General features: G+C 33.3%; 1 protein-coding gene across 2 annotated transcripts in view; it reads right to left on the bottom strand.

The window, feature by feature from the left end:
- Window positions 1-12,651, bottom strand: part of AKAP7 (A-kinase anchoring protein 7) — a 95,763-nt gene that overhangs the window by 57,039 nt on the left and 26,073 nt on the right. For both annotated transcript variants that reach the window (XM_081139540.1, XM_081139539.1), the window contains exons 4-5: window positions 9,440-9,573; window positions 6,264-6,424 (exon numbers count right to left, since the gene is read on the bottom strand). In XM_081139540.1, the coding sequence (XP_080995666.1) occupies window positions 6,264-6,424; window positions 9,440-9,573 (295 nt within the window). The remainder of the gene's footprint in view (window positions 1-6,263; window positions 6,425-9,439; window positions 9,574-12,651) is intronic.

The following is a 12,651-nucleotide window of genomic DNA, read 5'->3' as shown; positions in this document are numbered from 1 at the left end:
GATCCAAGAGTTTCCACTATTTACTGAAATCACGCATGATAGGTATCTATTCACAGTACTGTTTTAAATAATATTTGTCACAGAGTACATTTAATTTTTATTAACGTGTTTTTCCAGTACAGTATATGCTCTAGGAACAAAGGAATAGGGAAAAAGAAAATGCCACCTACTTTTTTAAAGTATTTCTTAGTACTGATTTTATATTCCTAATAACAGTATAATCTATTGCTTAGCCAGAGTACTGGGCAACAGTCATAAAAATAACCTTCTTGAGATAAGAAGAGTTTTTGCTAGTGTGAAAACCACATGTCATTCTTCATCTATGTTAATTTATATTCTGGAAGAGAAGCTTATGAATAATTTAAGAGATTGTTCAATTCTTTCCAGTACCACAGGCATTCCTTCAAGCACTAAATAGAAAATCACACAGCAAATACATCAGATATCCTTCATAAGTCAGCTAAGAATGCTTCCTAAATAATATAATTTACCTGATAGCTAAAGATAAAAATTGTCTGAAGAACAGTTTCTTAAAATATATTTTAACAGTAATAGACTTGGCTATGTAAATGAACAGTGAAATGAATAATTTAATAAAGAAACGATGCTTTTGTTATCCTAACAAATACAGTTTTATCTGGGGTTATTTTGTGGGTTTGTATTTTTTTTTCATCTATTAAAGAAACATTTATTGAGCATACTAGGTACTGGAAGTTTTACCTGTTTTTTAAGTTATATATATTTTGATCTTTATATAGGAAATTTCTTCAGGTAAACTCTTAAATATTTAGCAACAATAATGTATACCTAAAATATTTAAAAATTGCTAAAAGTTGTCTCAAAATAAACCGTAACATATCAAAACAAAATCATGGACTTTTAATTATATACACTTTCTTGCAAAACAAATATTTTTCTCCCCTTTTGCCATTTGCTCCCCCTTTTTAAAACTGTGGGGGTGTTTATATGATAGCATGATGCATAATTTGAGAATAATGACAAAGAGGTTTATGTTTTTTATTGTGGTACACAGAGATTTATTAATAAGGACAGTCTAAAGTACTAATAAAAATTAGGTAGGCCTAATATATTCTTAACTATATATATTGTATTTCAGTATGTGGATGCAACAGAAGTAATAAGTTAGATTATAGTTTTAAAAAGACTGATTTGTGATTAAATCACACAATAGAAGACAGTGAGTTCTTTCCATGTTTTCCAATTGGGAGATGCTTTCTAATACCATTGAAAAATATAGTAAAATTATGCCACATATAATGTTAAAAATCTCAATAAAATTTTAGAGTCACCTTTTGGCCATTTAAAACTTTTAAGAAATAAAAACCATACAACTGTTCTTGTCATTCCTATTTTATTACTACCTGAATGATTCTTATTTCCATATGCTGCTTAAACTGTTTCATTTTAAATGATTTTAGTAAGTCATTTGAACTATATGCTTCAACTTAAAGGCTGGCATAATGTTGAAACCAATTTCAATTTAAAATTTTTATACTCATCATTTTAAATAGATATTTCCAACCAATTGCTGTACAGAACTGTCAAATAGAACTTTAAAACATTACACCTTGATGCCAGAGGAATCACATTCATTCCACTGCCATTGACCAAAAAAAAAGAGACCCAGATTGAGCATTTTCATAACACTGGCCCAGTTCTCCGATTTTTTAATGTGCATTCTTGGACACGTCATTTAATATTTAGAGTAGAAGTGTTGCAGTCCCTTCTCTCAGGTCCCTTCTTATCCTAACAACCAGCTAATCCAAGTGAACTGTCAGAAAGCACCAAGTACAACGTTTCTAGGGGAGTCTAGATAACAGGACTGGATTTTATTCTGATGCAAAGATTTAGACATGAATGTCAACGAGGGAAGAGAGACTATCTAAGGTTAAATGTTCTTTCAATTAGACTTTTATGTTTATATCTAAATTTTTTTCGTTGGTTTATATATCTGTTAAAAATAAATATTTATTGAACCTCTATTATGTAGCATGCTCTAGGGACACAAAAATGAAATATTCTCTTAAAGAGCTTTTACTCTAGTTAAGAAAGATAGATTTCCAAATAACAAAATGTCATGTGGTATTAATAGTTTCTACAGTAGATATCCATCTATTGTTGGGGGGGGGACTGGAAGAGAAAATGGTCATTTCTATTTTGAAGAACCAAAAAAGGCTTTATTTTAGAAGTAATACTTCACATGAGTCTTATAAAAGATCAATAATACAATCCAAAAAAAAATTAAGAAAATTCCATTTAAAATATTACCAAAAATAATAAAATACTTAGAACTAAACTTGAAAGTCTAAACTAAAGTTGAAGGTCTAACATTTCCTGGTTTCAAAATTTGCTAGAAAGCTAAGTAATCAAAAGGTATGGGACTGCCATGAAGGTGAGCATTTAGGCCAATGAAATAAAGAAGTGCCAAGACCATTCAATGGAGAAAGTTAGTCTTTTCAACAAATAGTTTTGGGAAAACTGGATATTCACATGCAAAATAATGAAGTTAGACCCTTACTTTATACCATATACAAAAGTTAACTAAAAATGGATCAAAGGACTAAATTAAACATAAGAGCTAAAACTATAAAACTCAAAGAAGAAAACAATTTCATTATACTGGATTTAACAATGATTTCTTGTATACAACACCAAAATCACAGGCATCAAAAGTAAAAACAGATAAATCGGACTAAATTTTTAAACTTCTGGAAAAGTGAAAAATTAAAGAGTTTTAAAAAATTAAAAGGTTAAAAATGAAAGTTGGAAAAGAAGAAATGCGTTATGTTTAAATACATAATAAGTTCTGAATGTTTTCAAATGCACCATTTGCCATAAGATCGATAACTATTAAGCTAATAAACTGCATTCAAATATTTTTAAATTTAACTTAATATAAAAAAAAATAAAATTGTAAGAGCAGCCTAGAAAGGCCCAAAGATACCAGCAACAGAACAGATTCTTCACAAAGAGCAGAAAATACAGGGCATATTCTCTCCATCTTTTGGAGGAAAATGACAGTCAAAATAAGAGGAAGTGTAATGTTCAAATGAATATCCTAAAACCTTTCCATTTTCCTTTTACCAGGTAAAGTGCACTTGGAATCTTTTATCATTCTAACCAAGCACACTTTTCTCATTTAAAAAAAAAAAATTGCAAGGACTATTAGAATTCCAGTAAGCTAAATTTTCAGCACTCTCTCAATGTAATATACTTGTTAACAAAATTATGGTTCACTGAAAAAAATAAATGAAATCACATATTCATTTCTATGCAAAAAGCTGATTTTCAGAGCAACTTCATCATTGTAAAATGTGGAGAAATGCCATATAAATGCAAAATTTTCAAAATCCTCTTAGCTCTATGAGCTACTGTGTAATGCTAGGAAAGAAGGTATTGTTTTGTTTTGTTTTAACTTTATTTTTATTGTTGACACTATTACAGAGATCCCCATTCCCCGCCTCCTTTACCCACCTCCACCCAGCCCCCCACTCCCCTTCCCTGGAAAAACAAGATCAAAGTGTCATCAATCGACAGGGATTAGCAGCATATCTGGATGCATAATTCAAGTACTGATGTAAAAGTTCATCAATTCAGACTCTATTCGTTCAAAATGTATAATAATTTTCTTCAATTTTACACATTAAAATTTCTAAATTACTCATTAGCCTGCAAATTTTCAGTAATGGCTTCAAATATTAGTGTCTAAAATTCAGTCCTTTTTTTCAAAAACAACTATGTCCTATTTTAAGAATCTGCTTCTTCTAACTTGTAAATTTTAAAACTCTATGAAAATTAGGCAAATGAGACTATTCATGAATTATAATTTTCAACTATTCAAGTTAGCTACACTTCATAATATGTACTTAAACTTAAGTTCTTTATCAATACTTTAATAATTAAATTTATTTTCTTCAGAAACTATCTTGCTTTTCCATTAAGTCAAACTAGCTCTGCCTCCATGATTTTGAACAAACAAGATTTTAATATTCTTATACAGGCATATACATATACATAGTTTATTACAAAGTTTTGTACCATAGTCAATGGATATATTCTTCTAAAAGTTGGACTATATCATTTGAATAGTTTATAAAATATGACACAAAAACAAAATTACATTATTTTACTAATACTGCTAAACTAAAGCAATACAAAAACCTGAAGTATTCTTTTAAAAATACATCTAATGAGGTAAAATATTGACAAAAACTCTGTGTATTGAACATTCTGACTGAATATTGTACAAATGGAGGCTCCAACCAGACTTCAATGGAAACTTTGTATATACATATTCAAATAGTAATATTTCTTATAAAAGTCCATAAAAGCAATAATCAAAAGCAACAGTACAATAAAAGATTAAACAAGTGTAACAAACAGTGATTACATGAAGGGACAGAGTGCTGTGCTCCCTCTGTTTTCCATTTTTTGGTAATGCTTCATTTAAATTTATGAAAAGGTATATATATTTTTAAGCAGAAGTCTCTGGTATCAAGAAAGGAATTACAGGGGCAGTGACCTTCCCTAAAATGATAAACCAACACTCTCCTAAAGCTGGAGAGATTTCACATTCCTCGGCACAGGATGGGTCTTTTATCAATAATGGAAACTGCCTTTGTGAGAATATTTTATAAGAATGGAATTCTCAATGTTGTAAGCACTCATTTAATTATTTAAAAGAACAATAAATGAATGACTAATTTAAAATGTTTCTTGAGTTCAGAGATATTTAAATTACAAAAGAAAAGACCTAAATCTAGCATTTTTTCCAGAATAGTCAGGAAGAAGAGATTGAGTTTAACTGTGGGAATGGGTGCCCAAATGCTCTGCCATCAAAACTGTTAGAGTTGGGGTGAACACACAATACAGTGTACAGATGATGTGTTGTAGAACTGTGCACCTGAAACCTGTCTAATTTTGTTAACCAGCGTCACCCCGATAAATTCAATAAAAAGGGGGGGGGAACTATTAAGAGTTGCCTTCTCCTTGGCTAACTAATTCTGTTAAGTCTTACTTGACTAATAAATATTATTTAATTGTTTGCATCTTTGTGTGTGTGTGTGTGTGTGTATCTACAAAAGAACTTAACCAACAATGAAATGAAACCTGATCTTCATGCTCACCCCACCTCAAAAAGAGGTGCACTTTTGAATGGGCAACTATAAAACTGCATAAAGACAATATAATATTAAATTTTAAAAAGCATGTCTCAAAAGATCACATACAACATGACACCCTTTTATAAGATTAAAATCAATTAAAACTACATATACTTTGGGAAAATACAAAGAAATAAACATTGACCTCAGCGCAACAGTGTGCTTAAATGAGAGAAGGCAAAGAGATGAATTAATGAAAAAAACAATGAGGTTAGATTACTAGCAAGGACAATACTGTAGATTACTACACAGCTTTCATTTTGGGTTGGGGACTCCCAGGTGATTATGATATTAATTTAAGGTAGGTAGGTAGGTAGGTAGGTAGACAGATGAAAGTAGACCAATGATGAGAATGTGTTATGAAACAAGGATTAATGAACCTGAAATGAGATGACATGAAATGACTTGATATATATAAGGAAATGAAAATAAAATTGGTTTATAGTTTGTAGACTAACATATAACCTATGCTCTCTGGATCAACTCAAAAGTCACTCATCCAGGTTGTATAATTTCCTGCTTCTACTTCCCTAACAATTTTCAATTGTGCTGCACAAAGTAACATGTTCTCTAATGGATGTGAGATCTTGCACCATCACCAATGGACCTTCTGCTCAGAAAGTAGTGTCTACACAGGAGGGAGGAACAGTAGCACAGAGGAAAATGCTGCTGAGTTATCTACTGACTCTGGATTAGGGCTGGCAATCGCCAAAAGCCTCTGAATGGGCAACTAGTGATTCTTATTCATTCATTCAATGCCACGTGTCACGCTAACCCTGAGATCCTTCAGATTTAGGATTAGGACACTCTTAACAAATACCCGAATCCAGCCATCACCTTCCAGACAGCCTCAGAATCAACATATTCCTCAGGTGAAAGAATCAAGATGACTTTTCAGGCATTTTACTTAACTTCTTACCCACACATGAAAATGCTGAAGCAGCTCACATATCAAGTAAGGTTATACTGGCTTCCCAACATTAAAAGATATCAAATCTCTATCACCAGAATTGGGCGGCAAAGGGGAACTACATATTCAACAGTTGACATTTCATATTAGTGTGTTGCTGTTTGTTATACCTGCAATTTCCAAAAGTGGGTTCATGTGGTCTCCTTCTGCCAGCTTCACAAATCCAACCTGATTGTTAAAGGTGTCAATGCCTTCAAAGGACAAAATCAGGCGTTTTCCTTGAAGGATTTCTTCTATGGACGGTTTTAATTCCAAAAGAGCATCAATACCCCTGGCAAGAGATAATATATTTTTCATAACATACTAAGTGATAAAATATACCAAACCAAACAAGAAACAAAGTAATCAGTTTTAGAAAGATAAATTAATTTTTATGTTTGTACTAGTTATTTTAAAGCACAAAATACCTTCAAAATCTAATCTATATGATTAAAATAAAACTAAGATTAATTTTTAAACAAAAACTATGAAAGAAGTAAATTAAATCTTTACCTAATTATAATTTTTATTACATTAAAGACATAAAAGAAAATATTATTTTATAGTTCACCAAGAAATTTTTAACCAAGGAAATAGTGCATGCACATTTGGGGAAAAAATTACTGATAATATATTGTAAGAAACCTAATACCTATGAGAGCTTAAAAGTACTAATATGTGTACAGTATTTACTATTTGCAAGGCACTCTACTCAAACTTAATATACATCATCTTTTAAAATATGTCTCCATAATAAAATCATTTACTGTACTTGGATTTAACAAAAATATAAGTTCATATTCGCTAAATGCAACTACATAAGTTTGTTATTATCTGTTTCACCTATGTCATTACAGGGCTATTCTATTTCAAGTCCTTGATTTTTCCTTATAAAAAAAATATTTACTATATTAATGAATTAGACATTATTAGGTTTAGAGTATTTTATAAATTAAGATCAATTATTTCCATCTTGAAGAGGATTTTCGTATAGGTACTTTATCATGAGAAAAAAATTAAAATCTCACTAGAGGGCAGCAATCACTCAAAAAAGAAGTAGGTACATTCTTACACTATGGAGAGGGCTTTAAAACACCCTCTGGTGAACCACCATTAATTTAAATTATTTTGATCAGTGATTTGTTCGCCAATAATTATATGTTAAATGTATGCAAAGAAATTTAGGTATTTTTCTAGATCTTTCATATCTCTAAATTAGTTTTCATATAAAGTTTTTAACTGTTTGTCATCTATAGCTTCCATACTGAGACCCATTTCTGTCATAACATAATGTACAATACTAAAAATAGCTCTGGAAATGTCAACATTTCTCATTATAGTACCTCCAAATCCGCATCCTAAATCCAATCTTTCCAAACTATTTATGTTCATCCAAAAAGACACAGTGCAAACACTTCTACTGTAATACTGTCCTTCACTGTGTGCTATGAGTTAAAGCATGCAAAAGCAGAACAGCCACTTCTGGCTCGTCCATCATAAATCGAGGGAATTCAAGATACTCATTTTAAATGTAACTATATACTAAAGCAAGCCATGCTAAAAGTTAGGGCTTTTCAGAGACTGAATTCTATATCTCATTTTTCTTTAAAGAAATATAGACGATCTAAACTCAGTCCAATTTTTCAGTTCTCTAGTCGCATAAATCAATAAATGTGTCCTAATGAGATATCATCAATCACAGGGTAAAAAGTAGTCATAGTGTCTATGGTAAGTATCACTAACTTTCAAATTCTTTTAAATAGAACATCTTTACAAGAGCAGTTTATGAAAAGACTTATGTATGGTAAAATTAGTAAAAAGTATACACATATAGGAAACAGAATTCTGAAACTGGAGTTCAGCCGAAAGATTATATTTGAAGTTAAAACAGGACAGTCATTGTCCAAGGAAGAAGGAATTCTGCCTCCAGACTGCCACTGAACTTGAGGCTACAACATCAACTCTTCCCTGGGTCTCTAGCCTGCCAAACTGCCCTGTAGATATTGGACTTGCCAGTGAGCTAATTATGTGAGCTAATTCCTTAAAATAAATCTAGATATAGGCATATAGATATAGATAGATATACATATATAGATAGATATCAATATATCTAGATATCCGTATAAATGTGCATCCCATTGGTTCTGTTTCTTTGGAGAACGCTGACTTATACACCATTCTAACACACACAGGGCAGTATTCTTTCTCTAGGGCTTTCATCTTGTTGTGTCACATCTTCTTTGACTTCTTTTCTTTTAAGAGCATCAGAGTTTTGTTTTGTTCTTCAGTCTGGCAAAGTGAACAGGTAAAGTTGGTCAAGTAAAATCTTCTAGTCCTCTCTGCCATCGCAGCATGCTCAAGACTTGCTCTTGGGTAGATCAGGTTGGGGTAGGTCGTAAGACGGATCGCTAAAGACACGAGGTTCTGCTGTTTAAGATATTACTACAAGAATCATAATGTAGCTGTATATTTTCAGTTACTAATTTATTGTTTTCTCCCTTTTACTTTCCCTTTCTCCCACTCCCTTCCTAATTCAAGCTTTGTTCTTCATTCTCTTAGGAGACTCTGTCGGGATAGAAAAAAGAAGTAACCTTTCATCCATTCTGGCTTTGGTTTTCCACAGAACTTAAGCCTGAGCTTATTCCAGAGAGCATTACAGGAGGTAGCGGGAAAGGGGCGAGCATACATATAGACAGAGTATCCCAGAGAATCCGGGGGGAAGACAAGGCTTCTCCACTCCAGGGTGGAAAGCAACAGTCAATGACTTATACTCGGCCTCCACGCACAACGCTGGAACCGGAGGTGCTCTAAGAATGAGTGAGCTAAAACTGAAATTGTACACTGACCGAGCGCAATGACAGCTCTAATAGATAACAATATCGGGTGCCTACTATGTGCCAGGCCTTATACTAAGAACTCTTACATGTATTGATACTATTATTTTCTCCATTTACTTAAAAATTAAATAATTTTTCTAAAATCAGGCATCTATTAAGAGAAGGAGGTATGTTCCAGAGTCTTTACCTAGAATCCCAACCTAAATGGTCAGTTCCAGAGGGTTTACATAATTAACACAGGCAAAACAATTGCATCATCAAGGGCTGCCATTTGACAACAAAAACAGAGCTTAAAAATCTAGATTAGAAAGGATATTTACACATCTAATTCTGTGCACTGACTACTAACTGGGATAAATTATAATAAAGAAAACTTCTTTAGAATTTAATTGCTTTTTGGTTTCTGCTATGTTTATTTATACTGAAGTAATAATCTGAAAAACAATCTTCAAAAAAGACATATTACTCACTTGTTTACTTCATGTTCGTTTAACTTCATCACCAGAAGGGTAATATGAAAGGAACCATCACTGCACATTGCCTTGGCCAGGCGCTCATCTTGTTTTATTACTGCACTTTGCAGAATCTTAATTCCTCTTGTTATCTAATCCACATACATACGCAGAAAACAGAGATAGGTAAGCAAAATTTCCTTATGACAAAATGTAAATCAAGAAGAAAAGCAACAACCAAAATTAGAAATGTTAAGATTCTTCAACCAAACAATACTTAATTGTCTACTTGTTCTCAAATATCCTAATAGATGACTTGGAAAGCATAACAGGATGTAAGTTTTTAAAAATCATACACTGTTTGACCACCTTAAGAACATCGAGCCTAATATCCTTATTTTACAGATTGGGTCACTAGTTGAGCAGAAAAACTTTCAATGGCCATGCATCTCTTCAGAAACCTGTCCTTGAATATATAGTATGACTTACTATAATCTTTCCTAAAAAAAGTTTTATTCTTGCACAGAAAGATCAAACCATCAGAGACAACAGTCCATCTCTATTGGAAGTCACATTTATTTGTCCCCTAGTGAATTTTTTAAAACAGCAAGAATTTCAACAGGAATGACTACTGTCATTTATCCAGGCATGTGAGGAGGGAGAGTGAGAAAGAAGTCCAAATGTGTATGTTAGAAAAGCCATTACAATTTGCATCCGGGCGAAATCCCAGGTCCCTTATAAGTCTTCTCCTCTCACTACCTACTTGAAAACAGGAAGAGGAATGATACCTCTTCCCTCCTCATTTCCAGTTAGATCCAATTCTAGTCAACTTCTAAATATGAGTGCACTGGAAAATAGTTCAAATATGAAATGGCAAACTGAACCATACCCTGAGAAAAGAGAGCACGTAGAAGCATTGAGACAGCAGAATTAGAGAGAAAAGAAGGGGAGAGAGGGGCTGGCAAAAGAAGCAGAGTCAGTAAAAAGACAGCAGAGATAAGAAAACACTGAATCATGAGCACAGCAGGCTGTTCTGATACCAGAGTAGCTGTTTTATCCAGAACAATGCTCCCATTATCTGAGGAAAGTGATTGGGCAAATCATGGGATGTGTCCGGGGATCTGACCACTCATGCATCTTTACAAGAGACCCACATCACCCAAAACAACTTCAGCGTTTCTCTATTCCTTGCAATCTGGAAGACAGTAACACAGGAAACAGCATTTTCCTGGTAGGAATTTATACAATAACACCTAACATAACATTTTCCTACGTAAGATGTCGCTTCTATGATACCCAATAAAAGAATATTGATGGCCTGATAAATAAAACGCTTATAGCATAACAGTACACAAGGATCTTGTAGAGCCGCAGTTTCCTCTACTCTATATTCACCAAACTAAATTATAAACTCCTCAAGGGCAATATCTATTTCTTCTACCCCGCCACCTTACCACAGTGCCTGGTAATAATAATAAAAACAATATTTCACCGAGGACAGCAGTAACTGGCCTTTATTGTGCGGCCACTGGGCTCTAGGCACTAAAGCAAGCTCTTTACATACATTAGGTCACTGAAGCCTCTCCACAATCCTATGAGGTAGATACTGGTATTGTCTCCATTAAAAATGAAAGAAGATTAAAAAGCCCCTTTAAGATCATATGCCCCAAACACACAGAAACTGGAGGATAAACTGCAGAGCCTGAGAAAAGATGAGGGAGGCGCCCAGAGGAAAGACCCAGGAGGGGTGAGGCGGCCGGCAGAGGCGGCTGGACAGAAAGGGAGGAAGACTTACAAGGAATCTACTGTCAGGGACGCAAGGAGAAGGTCAGAGCCGTAGGGAACGACTTAAGAAATGAAACATCGAGGGGGAAAAAGACATTCAAAGCAGAGTTTTAGGAAATCTTACGGATAGTGTAATGAAACAACACACTGCTCCTCTCAAAAAAGAAAAAGCCTTTAGTGTAAGTCTATTGAATTTGAATTTTGAGAGTTTCTTCCCTGGTGCAATGAATTGCTGAAATTGGCTCTTAGGAATAATGAAGAGGTCAATAAGGTCAGGTTCATAGGTGCTCAAAAATGTCAGGCTCAAGACAACAGAACTGCATCTTCTAATCTTAGCTGATACAAACAGTAATTTCTGGTTTAACTGATCATGCAAAAGTGGCTTAGGATGAGAACTTTGCTATATAGTAGAGAGAGATGCAAATGAAAGGTGCGGGACCTGCCCTAGAAATCCTGGATTTAACCCCAGGTCTGCCACAGGTGTGACCTCATACAAGTCCCCTAGTTTCACTGAGTCTTGGTTTCTCCCATTACAAAACAGGAATAATAAAATGTTCATTGCCAAACTTACAAAGTTGTGTTCAAGATTACAGTAGATAAGCTACATAGTAAATGACCTACTTTGTAAACTTTATACCACTTGCCTAACATAAGGTATGAAACACTGCCAATATTATTAAAATCAATGGTTCTCTACCTTGGACAATTTTGCCTCCCAGGGGACATTTAGCAATGCCTGACCACATTTTGATTGTCACAATGGAAGGTTTGCTACTTGCATTTCGTGGGTACAGTATTTGCATTTTCTTGGTTTTAAAAACTTAGTTTTCATTCTAAACTCAAATGCTAATTATACATAAATTCAGGACAACCCTCAAATTTCATTCACTGGTATATTCTACATTTTAGGGCAATGTCCTACATGGTAAAATTGTGTTAGACCATTCATATCTTTGAATTATCCAGTAGCTTGTAAAGTCACTAATTAAAAACTGTAAAACTCTTTGAAGACTATTTCTCTGAAGTCACACAGTTCTTATAATGCAGGATTAACCTCAAACCTATGAAAATTCTAAAGTTAATCTAATCAAGCAATATATGTCTAATTATTCTTTGATGGGCCAGATTAATTTATATATTCCTTGATATCACCTTAAGAGTTTTTTAAATGCATTTTATTTCTAATTAGATATTCTTAAAAGATAAAAAGGAAAGATATTCAGAGTCTTGTCTGTATGCCATGAAAGAAAGTACCAATGCCATTAAAGGTCAAAGGAAACTAATTGTTACAGCTACTGTTAAAATTCATAAATTCATTAAAGCTTATCTTTCATCATAACCCACAACCATTGGCCATATTGCACAATACACATATTAAAAATCTAATATTATAGAGGCATATTTAAATATGACATTGAAAGAAACTTTTTTAAAAAGAAAGCTTT

This window comes from Miniopterus schreibersii, assembly GCF_964146895.1.
Source record: "Miniopterus schreibersii genome assembly, chromosome: 6".
Lineage (NCBI taxonomy): Eukaryota > Metazoa > Chordata > Mammalia > Chiroptera > Miniopteridae > Miniopterus > Miniopterus schreibersii.
This window is presented reverse-complemented; position numbering and strand designations above follow the sequence as displayed.